This window comes from Mobula hypostoma, chromosome 2 (assembly GCF_963921235.1).
Source record: "Mobula hypostoma chromosome 2, sMobHyp1.1, whole genome shotgun sequence".
Classification (NCBI taxonomy): domain Eukaryota; kingdom Metazoa; phylum Chordata; class Chondrichthyes; order Myliobatiformes; family Myliobatidae; genus Mobula; species Mobula hypostoma.
In genome coordinates, this window is record NC_086098.1 from 225,292,346 (window position 1) to 225,314,772 (window position 22,427).

Here is a 22,427-nt window from a genome sequence, read left to right on the forward strand (position 1 = left end):
TGAGCTCATCCAAGCAGCTGCCTAGCACTCTGAAAATTAAATGATGCCCACAAAGCAGGAGAAGGCTATAAGAAGATCGCAAAGCATTTTCAGGTAGCTGTTTCTCAGTTCATAATGTAATTAAGAAATGGCAGTTAACAGGAGTGGTGGAGGTCAAGTTGAGGTCTGGAAGACCAAGAAAACTTTCTGAGAGAACTGCTCGTAGAATTGCTAGAAAGGCAAATCAAAGCCCCCGTTTGACTGCAAAAGACCTTCAGGAAAATTTAGCAGACTCTGGAGTGGTGGCGCACTGTTCTACTGTTCAGCAACACCTGCACAAATATGACCTTCATGGAAGAGTCATCAGAAGAAAACCTTTCCTGCGTCCTCACCACAAAATTCAGTGTCAGAAGTTTGCAAAGAAACATCTAAACAAGCCTGATGCATTTTGGAAACAAGTCCTGCGAACTGATGAAGTTAAAATAGAACTTTTTGGCCGCAATGAGCAAAGGTATGTTTGGAGAAAAAAGCATGCAGAATTTCATGAAAAGAACACCTCTCCAACTGTTAAGCACAGGGGTGGATTGATCATGCTTTGGGCTTGTGTTGCAGCCAGTGGCACGGGGAACATTTCACTGGTAGAGGGAAGAATGAATTCAATTAAATACCAGCAAATTCTGGAAGCAAACATCCCACCGTCTGTAAAAAAGCTGAAGATGAAAGGAGGATGGCTTCTACAACAGGATAATGATCCTAAACACACCTCAAAATTCGCAATGGACTACCTCAAGAGGTGCAAGCTGAAGGTTTTGCCATGGCCCTCATAGTCCCCCGACCTAAGCATCATTGGAAATCTGTGGATAGACCTCAAAAGAGAAATGCATGCAAGATGGCCCAAAAATCTCTCAGAACTAGAAGCCTTTTGCAAGGAAGAATGGGTGAATATCCTCCAAACAAAAATTGAAAGACTCTTAGCTGGCTACAGAAAGTGTTTACAAGCTGTGACACTTGCCAAAGAGGGTATTACTAAGTACTGACCATGCAGGGTGCCCAAACTTTTGCTTCGGGCCCTTTTCCTTTTCTGTTGTTTTGAAACTGTAAAAGATGGAAATAAAAAAGTAATCTTGCTTAAAATATTAAAGAAATATGCCTTTCGGAAATCAGGCCATCTTTTACTCACTTAGCTATTCACAGTAACAGAAATTTTGACCGGGGTACCCAAACTTTTGCATGCCACTGTATAACTTGAACTACAAAAATTATCAATTCTTCAACCTAATCCAGGATATGAACACCCTAGAGGCAAGTCTTGGGAAGACTGGTGAATCTCTGGACTGTAGGCATCTTTTGAGGGGTTGGAACTGAAGAGGGCACTTCACTATGTCTTCACGCCATCAAGACTCCATCTCCCCTTTAAACCACAACAATTGGGGAATGGATTAAACCGAGCAGAACGAGAAGCACTGAGCTGACTCTCTCACTGTATTAGTAAAGTCAGCTTGTGCCTACTCACTCTCACATCACAGCTCTTCCTGTGATTCTCTCCTGCACACTGTTTTTCCATTTCTAATTAACAGAAGTGCAGGTGCAACCCTGCACTGTGCAACATTGTAAAAAAAACGATGCAGTAATTTACTGGAGGAACTTCGTAGGTAAAGCAGCATCTGTGGGAGGAAAAAAAGAACTGTTGGGGCTTCAATCTGAAATTCTGCATCAAGTCCCAAACATTGAAAACTCCTTTTCTCCCAAAGACTCTGCTCAATCTACTGATTTCCTCCAACAGAATGTTTGTTGCTCCAGATTGAATCTGTAGTCTCGCCTATCTCCATTGAAACAACAGTATCAATAGGAGTTACATTCAATTGCCCAGAAAATCCACCACAGCCAAAGGCCTATGAGTGCAAGATTATCAGTTTTATTTTACATAGAGGAACAATAATAGAAAGCAAAGCTCTGTACTGTGTACTCTGTCAAGGCCTTTAGCCAAATATCCAGCTTTGTCTTATGATTCAGCAGTTTTGTTTGAAGAAAGGATGAAAATTGAAAAATGTATTTTGGTCAACTGAAATGCCAGCTCCTCAGGAATCCTCTAAAAATATTTTTCAATGCTATCTTTGCTGATAGATTAGTCAATTAGATTTTTGTTTACTCAAGGTCAAGGGGTTCTTACAGAAACTTACAAAAATATAAGAGTGCTGGCTAGACCAACTGCAGGAAGGGAGTTCCCAACAAGTGGGAAGTCCAGGACAGAGAGTCATAATCCAAAGATGAAGGGAACCAGATGAGTGACCAAGATTAAGACAAAGATGAGGAGAAATTTCTGTTCCCAGAGGGCAATGATAATGTAAAATTCTCAACAGAAAGATGGCTTTTTTTGAAATTTCCTGTATCGTTTCCATCCAATATGGATAGCCTCCAGTTATACTCTTCACCTCAAGTGAAAAGATTCTGAAGATACAAAATACAACATCAAAATTAAAGATTCCCTTTCCCAAAGAAATAAGCTTTGTACCTGCAACCACATCTTCAAATAATATACATAATTTACATATCAACCTTTAATTAATTCTGCAAGCCATGTTTTGAGGTTATTCTTGTAAATTAACCTATAAATGTATAGTATTAATTTGTTGAATCATAATGCACTGCCTCCAAAATCAAATATCCCTCTGTAAGCATGGTGCAAAAGCCTAACTTTGAACACCAGTTACAGTCTGCCCAAACAATATATTTTTGTAATCCTTCTTGAAATTAAGACAGGCATTGGTCATTTTTCACTAGAATTTAGTATTTGGAAATAGAAAAAGTATTCAAAAATTTTGAGTTAGAAAGCAGGAAACCATACATCAGATTTGTCTAACATCTGTCACAGGGAAAACGTTTGAAGCTACTTTTGAAAGTATAGTAGTGCCCTTACAAAAAATTCAAGGTAATTATGTAAAGTCATCATGTTTTGGGATAGGGAAATCTCATCTGACCAATGGATTTTTTTTAAAACAACTTATACTGTGGGTAAAAGATAGATAATTAGATTTCCAGAAGGCATCCTGCAAAGCTCTGCCAAGTTATTGAAGATACCTGCTCACGATGTAGGAACTAACATATTGGCCTGGAACAGGGATTCCCAACCTGCCTCCATGGACCACTTGCCTAATGGTTTCAGTCCATGGCATGTAAACGTTTGGGAACTCCTGGCCGAGAAGAATAATTGTCTAACAGCAAACAAGCATAATTGTACCTTTTTCTGTTTGGCAAGATGCAACAAAGTAAGGTGCTGCGGGGATCGGAGCTGAGGCTTCGTCTATTAACAACTTATATAAATGTGTTGAATGAAAGTATTGAAGGGGTGGCTGCTAAATTTGCAGATGACACAAAGATTGACTAGGAAAGTAGTGAAGGGGACTCAAGGCATTTACAAAGGCACATAGAAAGGTTAAGTGAATGGGCAAGGATCTGGCAAATTGAAACATTAAGTTTTGAAAGGAAAAATTTAAAAAGGAAGCATAATCTAAATGATGAGAAAATACAAATGAATCGGTGCTTCAGTGCATAATTTGCAGATGATAGGGAGGCACACAGTTGCCTTCTAGGTTAGAACAGGTGAAGTGGTGCAGATACGAAAGGCTAGCCTCAAAGAAAGACAGGGATAAAAATAGGAACAATGAGCCAGACAATATTGTAGAGAACTGGTGTAGGTCTGTAAATATGGGACATGATTAGTGGGGATGCAGTGTTGGGTGCACTGGATGAGAAAGTACAGCAGGATAGAAAGCCATAATCAGTACTGGGGGATGATCAAGATAATCTCAGTTACTGAATGCTGAGAATATGGAATCAAGTGGAAGTTAAGAAACTGAAGCAACAGTAATCTGAGAATCTAAAATTATACATACCATTGGAGAGAAGTAGAAGTAAGGATCAACAAGTTGAAAATTTTACAAGACAGAAGGAAGCCTCTTAGAAGGTTACAATGAATACTGTTCTCCCCATTTATGAATATTTTACAGATTTATTGTACACATTCAACATATTTGTTAGAATGACTTTCAATTACTTACCTTGTGACAAACTTGAGTTTTTATCTCTTTCATAGCACGGTCCGAGAAGACACAGCCACAAGCACGAAGATAGCAAAATCTATCAGGAAATCAGTCAGATTACAAACTGCAGCGATGATTAAATGCAATGTTTTAATAACATTGAGTTATTGCAAATACTGGTTTTAAATAAATTATCTTTAAAATGATTGACAAAAGATCCTCCAAGGGAACCTTTCCACCTTTGATGGAAAAGAAACACACAATTCCCATGAATTTGAAAAGGATGACAAACCAAATCAAATAACAGTCTATGAAAGGGGAGAGCGCCTCATGATAAGGTGTCATGACGACAACCTTTACCTCAATGTCAACAACAGAAACTGGTCACTGACTTCAGGAAAGCAGGTGGGGCGGGGGGGGGGGTAGTGAACATGCTCCTGCTTACATCAGTGATGCTGAGGTCAGGAGGGTTGTGGGCTTCAAGTTCTTTGAAATAAATATCACCAATACCCTGTCTTGATCCAACCACCTAAACACATCACTCCCTATACATCCTCAGGAGGTTAAAGAGATTGGGCATGTCCCAGCTATTATTTTTATCGATGCATCAGAAAATAATGATGGCTTGGTATAGTAACTGCTCTGTCCAAGACCACAGGAAACTGCAGAGTTGGTTGGACACAATTTCATTACAACAGTGCTTTGAATTTGTACAGTACAAGGGAGAACAATAACAGAATGCCAAGTAAGGTATTACAGTTGCAGAGAAAGTGCAAGCGGGTAATAAGATGCAAGGCCATGATAAGGTAGATTGTGAAGTTAAGAGTCCATCTTATCATACAAAGTAGTCTAGTAACGGTGGGTTAGAAGCTGCCCATGAGCCTGCATCCTCGAGGAAATCAGCTTCACATCCGTGTCTACATTTCTTGCTGCTTCACTAAAGCAGGCAATATTATCAAAGAACATTTCCACCCAGACATTCTCTTTTTACCCTCTCCCCCACTGGGTAAAAGACAGAAAAGCCTGAAAGCACATATACAAGGATGAAGGACAGCTTCTATCCCACTGTCACAAAATTACTTTTATGATAAAATGGACTCTTGACCTCACAATGTACTTTATCATGGCTCTGCATCTTATTACCTGCCTGCACTTTCTCTGCTCCAGGGGTGTTAGTCAACAACGAAGCATTATACAGATGTTGTTTTAATTTACAGGGGGAAAAATATTTGCCCATTATTTTCCACACTGCAGAAAAGATAGCCTGACAGAAATAGAAACTGTCAGAAAGCAAAAATTACGAAACATGAAATATGTACAATAATTGATGAAGATAAATAGCCATTTTCACATTGTGAAACAGTAGCTAAACAAAACAACTAACAAAAGGTACAAGATGCAAAAAAATCTCCTTGCCCCTCAGGAGTCATGTCAAGAGGGAGGTCATACACAATTGAGAGGAGGCCATGAAAGTTATAGCAGCAGATGAATTTGCTTTATTATATCCAAAAAAAATCACTGCACTTCTGCTGTCAGTCAAATTGTGTCTTGAAATACAAACAGACAATTTTAAGGTCAAAGATAAATCAAATTCAAACAACTTACTTCTGTCGCCCATTCATTTCCAAACCAACCACAGGACAGATGAAAGCAGCACAGTGCAGGTCTTCAAACTTATCACCTTTTGTGTTGGCCTTGTCACCCTTCCAAGCTGGATTATTGGTCAGATTTAGCTCCTTGACATCCTGAGGATTATATAAAAAAAACCATGGAATATCCTGGTCTAATTAACTCTTTCCTAATAAAGGGGTAGGTTATGTCAACTTCTCTCTTCACAAAGTGCTTATTCAAGGCATATTAAAATCCAAAATCCATCTCAACCCTGGAAATTTGTATTATTAATTTGCATCATTGCTCCAGGAGTATTAGTCAGCCAAAGAACAGAATATACTTTATTCTACAATTGTCTCTACTCAACATATCTAAGTGAATGAAGGGGCCTCCAATCTATGGTAATATCTGTAGCAGGAATTACGTTATGGACTCTTAGAATTTACTTCTGTAGTTTATTGGTCCTCTACTACCAGAGAAATAAATATACTTTCCTCTTACAACGTCCAAGCAAGTTGAGCTATTATTTCTCAATCACCTTGGATCAGCTTTATACCCTACAGAAGTGTCAATTCAAGTGGGCTTTGGTACCCTTTTTAAGCCCATTCAGCATTGCCAACACTTTGCCAATTACACAGTAACGTATCCCAGATATCCAAACACACTTATGCGCAGACTCCAGGATTTACTGAATGATGATGCCACAACTGCCTCTATATTGCTTCACTTGACTCCATTTTTCTGGGAATTACCACTGAGATCCAATGTGTATGTTCAATTTTCTCTCTTGGGGACAGAACAGGAGTACAGCTGATTAAGATACTGTCTCACAGCTTCAACCCTGAGCTTGATGCCGTCTGTATGGAGTTTGCACATTTTCCCTGTGACAGCATCACCTTCCTCTGAGAGTTCTAGTCTTCTACCACATCCCAAAGATGTATGGGTTGACAAGTTAATTTACCCCTGTAAACTTCACCCAATACATCAGTTGCCATGATTGAACAGCACAGCAGGCTTGATGGCCTGAGTCTGCTCCTATGTCTTACGGTAGAATCGGGGGGGGGGGGGGAGAGAGTGTAAAATTGGATTAGTGTAAATGATCAGCGTGGAACTGATGTGCCAAAAGGCTTATTTCCAAGTTACATCACCAAGGGTCTCTGGGCATCTCTGATTCAGGATCAAAAATCACAGGTTTCCAAATCAGAATTTTTGGTCAACATATACAGTGGATTCCAGTTAAATCAGATGAGTACATTTTGCCCCAATTAAGCAGTTGACCCAATTAGCCAAAGCTTCAAGGAAGTAGTCATAAATGTCTATTAAAAAAAACTATGTAATAGATTTTATATTTAAATGAAATACCAAACAAATTGGAATACTACCAATAGTACTACAATACTATAAAACTGTGTATTAGGTCCTAATAGTAATCAGAGGAATTTATCTAGTGCACAATAAACAAAATCAGCTTGGACGCTGGTGCAGATGATGGACTGCCTTTATACAATGCTATTGACATTGCATCCTCCAAATCTACAAACACATGCAACTGATGGTATTGAAAAACTGATCACTCTAAGCACAGTATAGCGTCTCACGGCTACACAAGTGTGCATGACTGATGTTAGTTAGAACCTATTTGGCAATCATTTCAGAGCGCAATGGTAGCGTAGTGGTTAGCATGGCACTATTACAGCTTGGAGTTGCAGAGTTCAGAGTTCAATTTGTGGGTTGCTGGGGTGGAGCGGTTCGAAGGTCCTACACCACGCTGTATCGCTAAATAAATAAGATAAAGTCTCCTACCCCAACTAAGTGGCATAGTATCCCAAATAAACAAAGGGAATCCCAATTATTTTCTCGATTAGTTTTTGTAGTTTAAGAGTTGTCCCAAATAAGCGGCTGCCTCAATTAACTGATATCCAATTAACCAGAATCCACTGTATCAAATATGCATTAATTCAGTAGTTATTCTAATATATCACAGCTTCCACTGTTAACAAAATGTTACTCACAGCTTTCCCAAATGCAAAAGATTGTCAGGGAGATTTTAAAGGGTACATACTGCACCAAAATGCCAGCTAGATCGCACCACTGAACTAGGATAGGATAGGCCTTGTGTAACAGTGTCAGCTAACGTGAACAACAGGATCCCAAGGCACAGATTCCAGTTTGCTGGCCTGCCCCTGCACAGTCCAGTCCTGTAGTCACAATCATAGTCCTTTACTTCAAGAGAATGCTAGTGTTTCCAACAAGCTCAAAGCTCTCAAAGCCCATCAAATGGTTTATCAAAAGCTGCACAAATACTTTTTTAGCTACACCCAACAATTTATAGTATGAACATCAAGTCCATGTACCATTTTATCTTATAAATTTGCCCTTTAAGTGCTCCTAAGACTTGTTTGAAAATCCTGAATGGAGAAACAACCCAAAATGGTCAGATATACTCTCAATTAAGTCAGTTTTAAGAATGTTCATTCATGAATTTATGCAGAAAATTCCAAACCAGAGCACCACCCCCCCAACTCCAAAACCTTTCCCTTTACCTAAAATCACCAGGATCCTATGAAGATTGTAAAACCAACCATTATACCAAGAAATTATATATGTACTATTCCTTACTAAAAAATGACTAGATCAAAATAACAAATGCTATTTGTGAGGATGTAAATGTCACTGCAGCATCAGTTACCCATGTACACAAACTGCAATGTTAATGCCACTTTTCAATTGGAATCGTAGTTTCAGAGGTACATATGAAACAAAATCCTCAGAATTTCCTATTTAAACATTTCACAAGATCACAAGACAAAGGAGCAGAAGTAGGCCATTCCGCCATCGAGTCTGCTCTGCAGCTCCCCCATGAGCTAAACTATTCACCCATCTAGCTCCAATTTCTGGCTTTTTCCCCATATCCCTTGATACCCTGACCAATTAGATACCTGTCAATTTCCTCCTTAACCACCCTCAATGATCGGGCCTCCACAGCCATACGTGGCAATGAATTCCACAAATCCACGACCCTCTGGCTAAAAAAATTTCTCCTCATCTCTGTTTTAACTGGGTACCCTCTAATTCTAAGACTATGGCCTCTTGCCCTGGACTCAACCACCAAGGGAAACAACCTTTCCACATTTACTCTGTCCAACCCTTTCAATATTCGAAATGTTTCTATGAGATCCCCTCTCATTCTTCTATACTCTAATGAATACAGTCCAAGAGCCGACAAACGCTCCTCATACGTTAGCCGCTGCATTCCAGGAATCGTCCTCGTAAATCTTCTCTGAACTCTCTCCAACATCAGTACATCCTTTCTAAGATAGGGGGCCCAAAACTGCACACAGTATTCCAAATGAGGTCTCACTAATGCCCCACAGAGCCTCATCAACACCGCCTTACTCTTATACACTATTCCTCTTGAAATGAATGTCAAAATAGCATTCGCTTTCCTTACCGCCGATCCAACTTGATGGTTAATCTTCAGGGTATCCTGCACGAGGGCCCCCAAGTCCCTTTCCACTTCTGATTTTTGAATTTTCTCCCCATCTAAATAATAATCTGCCCAATTATTTCTTCTTCCAAAATGTACAACCATACATTTGTCAACGTTGTATCTCATCTGCCATTTCTTTGCCCACTCTCCTAAACTGACTAAGTCTCTCTGCAACCTTTCTGTTTCTTCAACATTTCCTGCTCCTCCACCTATCTTGGTGTCATCCGCAAACTTAGCCACAAAACCATTTAATCCATAATCCAAATCATCGATATACATCGTAAAAAGAAGCGGCCCCAACACCGACCCCTGCGGAACACCACTAGTAACCGGCAACCAATCAGAATAGGATCCCTTTATTCCCACCCTTTGCTTTCTGCCCATCAGCCAATGCTCCACCCATTTCAATATCTTTCCTATAATTCCATGGGCTCTCATCTTATTAAGCAGCCTCATATGCGGCACCTTATCAAAGGCCTTTTGAAAATCCAAATACACAACATCCACAGCCTCTCCCTTGTCAATCTTATTTGAGATTACCTCAAAAAATTCCAATAGGTTGGTGAGGCAGGATCTTCCCTTCATGAAACCATGCTGGCTTCGGCCTATCTTGTCATGCACTTCCAGGTACTTCATAACCTCGTCCTTGAGGATTGACTCCAATATCTTTCCAACTACCGATGTCAGACTAATAGGTCTGTAATTTTCTTTTTGCTGCCTCCTTCCTTTCTTAAATAGCGGAACTACATTTGCGACCTTCCAGTCCTCCGGCACCATGCCAGAGTCTATTGATTCCTGGAAGATTATTTCCAATGCTTCCACAATCTCCAAGGCCACCTCCTTCAGAACCCTTGGGTGCACCTCATCCAGACCGGGAGACTTATCTATTCTTAGTCCACTTAGCTTCCCAAGCACTTTCTATCTAGTAATCTTGACTGTACCTAATTCTATTCCCTGATACCTCTGGCTATCAGGTATATTGCTCATGTCTTCTGCTGTGAAGACCGATGCAAAATACTCATTCAGTTCTTCCGCCATCTCTTTGCTATCCATTATAATTTCTCCAGCATCGTTTTCAATCGGTCCTGTATCTACTCTTGTCACTCTTCATATACTTAAACTTAGTATCCTTTTTTATGTTAATTGCCAACTTCCTTTCAGAATTCATCTTTTCTTTCCTAATGACTTTCTTAGTTTCCTTCTGCAAGTTTTTATAAGTCTTCCAGCCCTCATTTTTCCCACTAATTGTTGCTTCCTTGTACACCATTTCTTTTGCTTTTATTTTTGCCTTCACCTCTCTCGTTAGCCACATTTTTCCATTCATGATTTTCTTTTTTCTTGGAATATATTTTTCCTGCATTTTCCTTATATCTGGTAGGAATTTCATCCAATTCTGCTCTGCCATCCTTCCAGTTAGCTTACTTTTCCAATCGACTTGGGCCAGTTCCTCTCTCATACCACTGTAATTACCCCAGTTCCACTGAAATATCGATACACCTGGTACCAGCTTCTCCTTTTCAAATTTGAAACTGAACTCAATCATATTATGATCACTACTTCCAAGGGGTTCCTTTACCTCCAGCTCCCTAATCGCCTCAGCTTCGTTACACAGCACCCAATCCAAAACAGCCGGTCCCCTGGTGGGCTTCTGGACAAGCTGCTCCAAAAAGCCATCCTTAAGAGCATTGCTTTTGCCTATCCCCAGAGATCACCCATCCTGGACAGCAAAGACTACTATCATGTGTGACGGGGTCCTGAATTACCCCTATGAACTGTGCTTTTGCAAAAGAGAGAGGTGCCCAACACAAACACCTTGTTAAAAAAGAGAGAGGAAGAGAGAGAGAGAGAGAGAGAGAGAGAGAGAGCGGTGAAGACTGCTCACAGCCTGTTTATACTTTCTACAAGGACGCTGCCTGCTTGGAAATTCTTACAGAGAGGGAGGGGAGGAGCTGTTTGAGAGACAGTTGGTATTCAGCACAGAGAGATAAATAGAAGGTCAGATGATAGACCTGGAGGCACATGGTTTTGGACACTGAATGAGCTTTGTTGTGCCCACAGAAAAAGTGGGTTTTGGAGGATCGATCAGGCGGATCGATCTGTGGTTCTTGCAGTGTGAAAAGGGTGTGACAGGTGGGGAGTTATTCGTGTGTCCAACCTTCGCCTAGGTTGATAATTCCACCACAGAAGAACGGTCCCCTTTGTTGTGATCATAGTCGGTGACTTTTACAGAATTTCTGAGGACAACGGGAAGATCGACGGCGTCAGCTCACCTGAAGACTCAAATCTCTCTCTCTCTATCCATCACTATTCAAACTCAATACCACAAACTGAACTGAACTTTACTCATCATAGACTATCTATTTACCCCTAGACTTGAAGCAGTTTGATTTTCATATATTTCCACACATATATATATATATATATACATACATACATACACACACACATACACACATGTATACATACACACACACACATTGCTAACCTGTTTGATATATCTGCATTTATATTACTGTATTGTGTAGTTACTAATAAATACCATTAGTTAATAGCAATACTGGACTCCAAAGTGTTTTCTATTTCTGCTGGTTCTTTAACCTGTCACGGGGGTACATGACACATGCAATTCCACTATGCTCAAAGTCAACCTTTGGGAAATCTAATAGAAAAGATAGTAGCTAAAGAGGTTGTCAGTGTTAGAGTGAGGTTTTTTTTGGGTAGATGATTTGTTTACACTTAAATGACTTTGGCCACCAGACTTCTATTTGACAAAGTACTGTGGATTGAGTCCACCACAATGGGCTTCCTAAAAGGTGTGAATATCAGATTTAAAATGCTGTAGTTTCAAAGACAGTATTGTCTATACATTATAAATATTAATTGTCTTCTATGTTAGCATGTAAAATGCCAAGTAAATCCTAAAGGCTGTGGATACCAACCCAGACATGTTGGCGTCGGAAGGAAAGGATGGTGTGATATTTTGTATGTAGTTTCAAAGGGAAGCATTGTCTATGCATTGTAACTTTTTAAAGTAGCAATTGCCTTTGTGTTTAGCATGTAAATATCGAGCCCACATTGTGCTAGCAGACCTTTCTGCAGAAAGCATCTCCGTCCATATGATGCCTGCTATACCTTGTGTGGAATAAAGAAGCTGCTTTGTATCTACCAGTGACTGTCTCTCCAGTGATTTCATCCACGCCACAACAGTCAGTCAATCTAAGAATACGCCAGAGAGAAGGTTGCACTCGACTGATGATCGAGAAGGAAACAAGAAAGGTTTTGCTGTGGTGATACACTGTCTGTAATATTAATGCAACAACAGGAATTCTGCAGATGCTGGAAATTCAAGCAACACCCATCAAAGTTGCTGGTGAACGCAGCAGGCTAGGCAGCATCTCTAGGAAGAGGTACAGTTGACGTTTCAGGCCGAGACCACACAGCTTTTCTCTCTCCACAGATACCACCTGACCTGAAATTCACATCCTCTACAAATCCCTTTTGTTTCTTCTAGCAGTCCCTCAGTAATTGACCATTTATAAATAATACATCACTGGTGCAACTCTAGCTTTACTGTATCATGGACATTGTTTTTATCCTATCCACCTTCCTTAACCTTACTTTCTCTTGCCTGGCTCCAATAATGAACACAATAAAGCAACCATAGAATTGGGAGAACCCCACATCTTGAATGGCAAGAAGAGAAAGCAGCACATGAGCAGAAGAGTGGCACATGGCTGGAATCAATGCCAGTTGGGCTAACAAGAACAGATGATAACATGGGCCAGAACCATATTCTGTTCCAAAATAATTCATTAAGAATCAAAAGTTTAATTTAAGCAGTTCCAACTAAAATTAACAGTTAAACTTTACAATTTTGATTGAAAAATTCAGCACCAAATAGAGATTAAATGAATTGTTAAATCTCACTAAAACTTTAAATTTGAGAGTTTTTGCCAATATTACGATAGCACAAATAATCAAATAGTTACATTTTCAAGATTTAGTAAAACAGATTAGTTAACGACTGTGGCTATATCACCAAAATACAATATCATACTGGATGAGATTGCTTCAAATACGACTCAAAGATCTGTCAAATGGACTGTTACATCTTTGACAGAACCCGTGGAGTCTCTACTGGTGTGATGCCATATTACTTCTTGACATTGGGAGCAATGTCACCATATGAAGCTATACAATTTATTAAAATACTGCCTCTTTAGTTTGTACCAGCCCACAATGATTAAATATCTTATGAAATTACCTCAATGATCCTTTTCTTATTGATTATAGCAGCTGGAAACAGGACAAAAGGTTGACATTTACTGCCCTTTAGTTGGTAGTGGGTACTCTAACGAACCATTGCAGGCTTTGTGAAGAGGTAGATTCAGAACTGCTAGACAGGTTGTTTTGGATTTTGGCATAGCAGTGAAAAGAGAACAAAGAACTGAACACAAAGATTTAAAATGACATTGGAAAACAAAAGATGCAGTCTTACCAGCAGAATGGGTTCCCAGCAGCACAGCCAACAACATTAATCTGTTGATTTACGGACTCACCTTAAGGCTCTTAATGTGTTTTGCAGTCTCAATGATGCATTTGTCTGGAGATTTGTCCAACAAATATTCAATGAGAGCATCTTTGTTGTACAATCTGAAAGACAGCAATCAGAAAGAATATAATCTTCAAATTCTAACAGATAAAGAAATGCAACAAAGGGAATCAATTAAACAGTAAATCAAGTTGAATAATAAAAACTAATCACTGAAATAAAGTCAATGAAACTCAAAATTGATTGCAACCTTAAAAGCTTTGAATACTGCGACATGAAAATGGTGACTATGTTTCCCCGCACAAAAATTTAGTATTCCATTTTCAATGTACTACTGAATAATCTATCAGAAAAATTTATGGGCTTGGTTATATTGTTGGACACAAGTAGGGGCCTCAATCTATTTCAAAGTTTTCACCATCTACCTCTCAAAATTGAAACCCTGAAGTCCAACAAACCCCCTTAAGCACAAGTGCATCTTTTGAATATGGTTGCTCCATATCAAAAGCCAACTAGTTCTCCAGCTCGGGTTAGTTAACTCTGCTCTCAAGAAAGACACTTTGCTGACCTCTGGCTTTTAATACCAAGAGCCTTTGGCAGGAAATTGGACCAAACAAACTGCAAACTTAATGTATTGGGCTTTGGAATTTGAAAGATCTGACCTGCTCAAAAAAAAATGCACTTGTTCCTCTGCCATGTCACACTCATTTGCAGAAATGTTAGAGGAACTCCTTCCATTCATTTTTCAATATACAAATCAACCCAATTTCAGTCTTACAAAATTTTAAAGATACAGGAACCTGTTGGAAATTAATACTAGCTACATAAACCCCCTGCAGAGGGTAGGATATGTGAACCCACTGGGAAGTGGGGCGGGGGGGTGGGGGAGAGAACATAAGGAACTATCAACGTGTCGGGCTAATACCAATAATAGGGAAAATTGTCCTAATTGATAACGATAAAATAAGAGAACACAATGAAAATAATAGAATTAAGTAGAAGCTTTTATAAAATGCAAATCATATTTGAGGAGGACTTCCGGGTCATCAAGGGAATGGCGGCGTAAGGAAAAGGTCTCTCGACAAAAAAGAAGGTAAACTGCCCCAAAATCGAATTCAGATAAATACTTAAGATTGCATAATTATATTAATAAAAGGGGCAAGGATGATGTCTAAGAACAAGATTAAAAAGTCCGCTCCGAAGGCTGATAAACATAAAGAGACGCAGCAAGGCGACGGGCCTAGCTCCCCCACGGCAAGCCAGGACGGAGATAATGAGGGGGAATCGGTGACTCTGTCTTTGATTCTCAGAGAGATTCGCGAGATCCGACAAGATAACAGCAAACAGCTGGAAGATATTAAAGGAGAAATAGTAAAAACTAACTCGCGGATAGATGAAGCCGAAGTGAGGATTGTTGGAATTGAAGAAAAGCTACAAAATGCCGAGGAAGTGATAGCAGAAATGCTGAAGCTGCAAGACCAGCTCCAGTGGAAACTAATAGATCAAGGAGGCCGCTCAAGAAGGGAAAATGTGAGGATTTACGGAGTTCCCGAAGGAACCGAAGGTAAACCCGGATTGATGATTCTCTTCGTGGAGAAGCTGCTTACAGAGAACCTTGATATACCGGCCGCAAAAGACCTACAGATAGAAAGGGCTCACCGCGCGTTGGCACCACAGCCTCCGGCAGGTGCCCAGCCCAGATCGATTCTGGTCAGATTTCTCAATTACAGAACGAAGGAAGAGGTGCTTAAAAGAGCATGGCAAAATAAAGGCTTCATGTGGAACAACTGTAAAATCAGTTTAGACCACGACTACGCACTGGGGATTCTTGCCTCACTGTGGGAAGTCGGGAAAAATTTTCAAATGTTACACGTTCAAAAATGTCTAGGGTGTGGTTATATGTCTTGGTTTACTGTTGAGAAGGGATTGCTTACTGTTTGGTTAGAAAAGGAGAGTGTTTTTTTTCTACTAGAGAAAAATGCAAACTGAATTGGTAAAAATAATTTCCTATAATGTTAATGGGGTTTTGAATCCAATTAAAAGAAATAAGATTATGTCCACATTGAAAAAAGAGAGGGCACAAATAGCTTTCCTCCAGGAAACACATATGAGCCAATCTGAACATGGAAAATTAAAAAGAATGGGCTTTAAGCATGTATTTTATTCATCATATAAATTGAGTCACAAAAGAGGGGTAGCTACTTTAATATCAAGTACTCTTAATTATGAACATATTTCAGAGATTAAAGACAAAGAAGGACGGTTTGTAAAAATCACAGGAAGAATAGAAGGTACAGAAATAACATTGCTGAATGTTTATGCTCCTCCAGGTTGTGAACGGTCATTTTATAGACACATTTTTGACCTAATGGTCAGCTCTCAAGGGGTAGTAATTTGTGGAGGGGATTTTAATATTAGATTAAATCCTGTATTAGATTCTTCAAGAATAGTTACTCAGAATAAACCTCTGACTCGGAAAATGAATTCATTGATGGAGGAGTTGGGAATTATAGATGTCTGGAGGGAATTACACCCTACTAGTAAAGATTATACACATTACTCTTTCCCTCATTCAGCCTATTCAAGGATAGACTATTTCTTTATCTTTAATACAGATAGACTCAGGATAAAAAACTGTAATATTGCAACAATTGATCTGTCGGATCACAGCCCAGTCTCTATGTCTCTAATCCTGGAAAGGAAAGTGAGGAAAACACTATGGAGGCTAAACTCACATATACTCAATAACCTGAAGGTAATGGAGAGATTAAGGGGAGAAATCAAAGAATATCTAGACCTTAATGACACGGGAGAAACATCACCAGTGATCTTATGGGATACATTGAAAGCTGTACTGAGAGGGAAAATTATTTCCATTACCACTCACATGAAAAAAATCAATGCACAAAAATTAGCAGACCTTCAAGGAAAATTAAAACAACTTCAAGTTGTAGATAGCAACAAAAGTAATTCAAATCGAAAACAGGAAATTAGGAAATTGCAAAGTGAAATTGACGATATTTATACGTTGGAAACTCAAAGGAATTTTCTTTACCTGAAACAAAAGAATTATGAAGTAGGAGGTAAATCAGCTAGATTATTAGCATATAAATTACGAAAACAACAAGCAGACAATACAATTCATAAAATAAAGAATCCAAAGACAAAGCTTGTGGAGAGTACAATAGGGAAAATTCAAGAGAGTTTTGAAACATATTATCAAGAGCTGTACTCCCAACCCCGGGCCCCCAATGAGCCCTATATAGACAGTGTATTGAATTTTTTAGATCTACCTAAACTTACGGATTTACAAAATGAAAGTTTATTAGAACCAGTAACTGTCAAAGAACTGAACGTGACCATCTCTAGGTTAAAGGCTGGAAAGTCCCCGGGTTCTGATGGGTTTACCTCAGAGTGGTACAAGTCCCTGAAGACACAGTTAGCCCCATTACTACTTAACACCTTTAATTGGATCTTGCAGAGAGGAGAAACTCCACCTTCCTGGAGAGAAGTGATTATTTCAGTTATTCCTAAAGAGGGTAAAGATAAACTAGAATGTGGCAATTATCGGCCAATTAGTGTTCTTAATTTAGATTACAAACTATTTACATCTATATTAGCGCGCAGATTGGAAAAGCTTTTACCTGGCCTAATCCATTTAGACCAGACTGGATTTATTCAACAAAGACAAACACAGGACAACATAAGGAGAACTCTGCACATATTAGAACAGGTTATTAAGAACGAGACAGAGACAATGGTAGTAGGATTGGACGCTGAGAAAGCTTTTGATTCGGTTAGTTGGGCATTCCTATACAGAGTGTTAGGAAGATTCGGCTTTCAAGAAAAGTTTATTAAAGTAATTCAGACTCTATATGACAGCCCTGCAGCCCGAATTAAGATAAATGGGGACCTCTCTGACTCCTTCATCTTAGCGAGAGGCACTAGACAGGGTTGCCCAATTTCTCCTCTCCTTTTTGCGCTTATATATTGAACCGCTTGCCCAACTAATAAGACAGAGCGAAATCGTAAAAGGTATCAAGGTGGCAGGGATTGAACAGAAAGTGACGTTATTCGCAGGTGATGTTTTGGTCTATCTGAGTGAACGAGAAGAATCATTTATAGGATTGTTTACACTGTTGGATGACTTTGGGAAAATATCAGGTTATAAAATAAATGTAAAGAAAACGCAGGTTATGTCCCTAAATTATACACCATCCAAAAAATTGCAGGATACATACGGTCTTAAGTGGGAAGCTAAATCATTAAAATATTTAGGAATAACCCTGCCGAAGGATCTTTCAACACTGTCACAGGTAAATTATGGGCCATTAATCTCAGAGATAAAAGCAGATATGCATAGATGGAATCTTATCCCCTTTTTAAGTTTAAATTCAAGGATAAATACTATAAAAATGAATATTCTTCCTCGGTTATTGTATCTTTTCCGTACTTTACCGGTGGAGGTGGATGATAATCAATTCAGGGAATGGGACAAATGGATTTCCCATCTCATTTGGCAAGGAAAGAAACCTAGAATTCGATATAACACCTTACAGTTAGGGAAGGAAGGAGGAGGTATGGTTCTTTCTTGCCTGAGAAATTATTTTTATGCCTCACAGATAACCCCTCTGTTATATTGGTGTAATAGGGAATATAAGGCTAGATGGAAGGAAATAGATTTTGGACAGTTTTCCTCTACAGGCCTCAATAGCTGACAAAGGATTGATGGCCCAGTTGGAAAAATTTAAAAACAGTTGGATAAATCTTACATTAAAAGTATGGCAGAAGGTGGTTAATTCATGTGGAATTAATAACATGTTAAAACTCTTTAGATGGTGTGCATATGATACCGAATTCCTTCCCAACAGAGGAGATAAAAGATTTGAGCTATGGATAAAGAAAGGTCTTACAACCTACCTCTCATTTATAGATAAAAGAGTATTACAAAGTTTCCAAATCCTGCAGGACAAACATGGCCTAGAACACAATGACTTTTTTAGGTACCTTCAAGTACGAAACTATGTTAACCAGAGTTGTAGATATACAGACCTATCAACAGTAGAATTAGAATTTTTCAAGATTCTGAATTCGGCTTGCAGTTCAATACCTAGTAAATCAGTTTCTCGATTATATAATGCACTCTCCCATGCTAAAAATGTAAATACACTGTATATTAAAGAGAAGTGGGAGAAAGAAGCCGGGTTGGTACTTTCAGAGGAGGCTTGGGGGAAAATCTGCAGCTTTCAATGGTCCTCGACTAATTCTTTGACTTGGAGAGAACATTGTTGGAAAAACATTATAAGATACTTCAAGACCCCATATCAGGAAAAATATAAAGATACAAACGTGACGTGTTGGAGAAGGTGCGGCTCCAAGGAGGCAAATCATTTTCATATTTTCTGGGATTGCCCTAAATTAAGTCTATATTGGGAAGGTATTCATAGAACATTAGTTAAGGTGCTTAGGTCCCAGATACCTCTGAACTTTGAGACGCTCTATTTGGGGCATGTATTGTTCCTTGAACAGAAGGACAATATAAAGTTGCTGCAGGCCCTCTTAGCGGCAAGTAAGAAATCAATCACTAGAAAGTGGCTAAATCCAATACCACCTACATTAGAAGATTGGCACGAAGTTATCTTGGAAATATTTAAAATGGAAAAGTTGACTTACTCCCTGAGAATTCAAAAAGAAAAATTTTATCAAATTTGGAATAAATGGATTGAATATATAACCCCAATGCGAGCAGACTTTAGATGACTCTCCTAATGATTTATACTGCTCTTCTCATCAACACAGTAATATTGCTAACGTAAGCACCCCTAGTCTAAATGTCTTTTTTTTGTTTTCTTTTGGAAAATAGAGAATTAACACAAGTAAAGGGAAAGATTTGGGAAAGGGATAAAAAATGAAAAAAATTAAGTAAATAAGTACATAGGGATTAGATAATTATGTCTGCGGGCAGGAGCAAGCATGAACAAATTAGGATATAAACACCTACAATGGTTGTTACATAGGCTTATATACAACATTTTGAACCAGAGGAAATGGTCCTGAAGAGTTATATGGAAACTATTATTACCATTTTTCTTAACAACTAATACCATTACTTAGCCTAATAGATTAGAATTACCACAGTACATAATTATCTATTTAAGTGTCTAATTTTCTTTTATATCATCTCAATGTGTACTTAAGAATGTATAAATAATTATAGTTTTATACATATAAAAAATGGAAAAGGTTATATGTGTGAAAAAAGTACATGATATTTGTGAATTCCTTATCCAAATAAAAATAAAATAAAAAAAAAAGAAAATCATATTTGAGTATTACTGTTACTGTTTGACTATGTGACTAGTAGAAATAGTTAATTGGGAACAGGTGAGTACGTTATATTTAGATTTTCACAAGCCTTTCCACAAGGACCCACACAGATAGTCTGCAAGGGTATAGTCAATGGAACTGGGGGCAATGTCCAGTTGTTCACAATAAGGGGAGGACCAGACAGACTGTCAAACAGACTAGTGGGTTATAGCTGTCTATATCAACAGCTTGGCTAAGAGGAAGAGAGAGCAAAGCATCAAGTATACTACTTTTTTCCAGGCAAGAAGAACTAAGCTGAATAAACAGTGTGATTCATCAAGGCCCTGCACAATTACAAGATCCCTAGACTCCTTTCACAATAAAAGCTAATGTATCATTTGCCCCTCATCTGCTTACTGTACCTGCTTATTGACCTTTAGCAACTTTGTTACAAGGACATGAATAAGAGCTGATTTTACTGAAACTTGAAATTTTGACAGAGCTCAACATGCTGTATGCAAGAAACAAAATTATTCTGACTGAAACCACTTAGAACAGAGACAAGGCAGAAGTGGTGGTGAACCTTCGCATTCTCCAATCATTTGTTCAAATCTGAGATTAATTTTTTTTGATAATAAGAGAATCAACTGATATGGAGATTATAATCAAAAAAGGGAAGAAGTAAAGATATCAGCAATCATCTAAATGAATGGTGAATCAGGCTTAAAGGACAGATGATCCATCTCTGCTCTGAATTCTTGTCTTGATGCTTTATATGAATTCTTTTTATGCTTTAATTTACAGCAGGGTAGCAAATATTTCTGAGAACATGTGCCAAAGTTGGTGATAACCTACGAAAAAAATTCTCCTATGTGCCATTGTAATGTTGAGCAGATATAATTGATTAGTTAATTAACAATAATTATGGACTTTAAGAACAAAGGATGAGTCCTGTTGCTCATTTACATATATTGTTTTACTATTAAAAAAGCATAACATGTGGATGAAATAAATGAAGCATTTTAGAAAACCTATTCAAAACTATTAATCTTTTCAAACAATAGTATTATTGTACCTCATATATAACACAAGAAATGTGAATGTAAAATTACAAGCTTTATTCATATTCATTAAAAAAATTAAGGAAAGGAAAATAAACACTTTACTCAGTGAGACTTTTGTTGCTGCACTAATGATAACAAACTTTATATTTCGCTTGCATTTGGTTGTTTTGAGAGCTATGCAAGTAGCACTAGTTTCATCAGCAAGTCTACTCCAACTATCCAAATTGTGATGTATACCAGGTCTGCAAAGATTTCAAAGTGTATCAGCCAAAGTCATGTGTTCTCACAACTGTCCAGCTGCTGCCATGTTGGCCTGAAATGCTTCATGTGAAAACATCTTACTGGTCTTGGGTTGTTAAAAAAATAATCATTTGCTGCTTTATTTGGCAGTAAAGATAATGAGTGGGTTTAAAGAATTGAGGGGCAGCACTGCAGGCCTCATGTCAACAAAACTTTTGTGCACGTCATCTTAGAATGCATGTTATAGGTCTGCCTCCCCTGACTAGAGACTTTTCTTCTTTGGCAGGGGACACATGTAACAGCCCCAACTGGAAAATAAAGGGCTCTTTTGCTTTAAAGTGGAATCAAAGATGTTACCAATGTGCTTGAGGTATCAGGTTATATAGAGCAGGGGTCACCAATTTTTTTTTACACTGCGGACCGATTTAATATTGACAATATTCTTGCAGACCGGCCGACGGGGAGTGGGATGTGTTAATCATGACCGGAATATAGGTGATAAGTCAACTGCAAGTCACTTAAAAGTGGCTAATACACTCAATTTCATTTCTAAAAGGGTTTATCTAACGAATTTATTAAACACACAGCTTATTTTCTTCGCATGAATATAGTGATAGGTCAGTTATAAGTCAACTATAAGCCAATAGCATCATAACATTTTAAGTAACGTTTGGATACTAAACACACAGCACATATTTTCCTCATATGAACATATAAAATTATTGCAACACACCAATATCGCCGAATCAGTGGGAGCCCTGGGCTTGTTTCCCTGCAACAAGACTGTCCCATCGAGGGGTGATTGGAGACAACGATAGTCGAAGGGGGTTTCTTATGTCCAGTCTATTCCGCAATTTAGTTTTCATTGCATTCATTGCAGAAAACCCTGCTTCGCAGAGATATGATGTTGGAAATGGAAGCAACGTTTTCAGTGCTTTCGTGGCTATCTCAGGATATTCAGCCTTGACTTTGATCCAGAATACCGGCAGAGATGTTATGTCAAACATACTTTTCAGCCCACCATCATTTGCAAGCTCGAGGAGTTGATCTTCTTCCCATGCTGACATGGATGATTCACCAGGGACATTCACAGATGGACCCATTCCTTTGCACATCTTGGGTCATTTGCGGTTGGGAAGTAACAC

At 38.6% G+C, this 22,427-nt stretch overlaps 1 protein-coding gene across 1 annotated transcript in view; it reads right to left on the minus strand.

Moving 5' to 3' along the window:
- rtf2 (replication termination factor 2) overlaps nt 1-22,427 on the minus strand; it is a 64,080-nt gene that overhangs the window by 33,597 nt on the left and 8,056 nt on the right. The window contains exons 3-5 of the mRNA XM_063041554.1: nt 13,680-13,773; nt 5,625-5,764; nt 4,038-4,116 (exon numbers count right to left, since the gene is read on the minus strand). Of these exons, the coding sequence (XP_062897624.1) occupies nt 4,038-4,116; nt 5,625-5,764; nt 13,680-13,773 (313 nt within the window). The remainder of the gene's footprint in view (nt 1-4,037; nt 4,117-5,624; nt 5,765-13,679; nt 13,774-22,427) is intronic.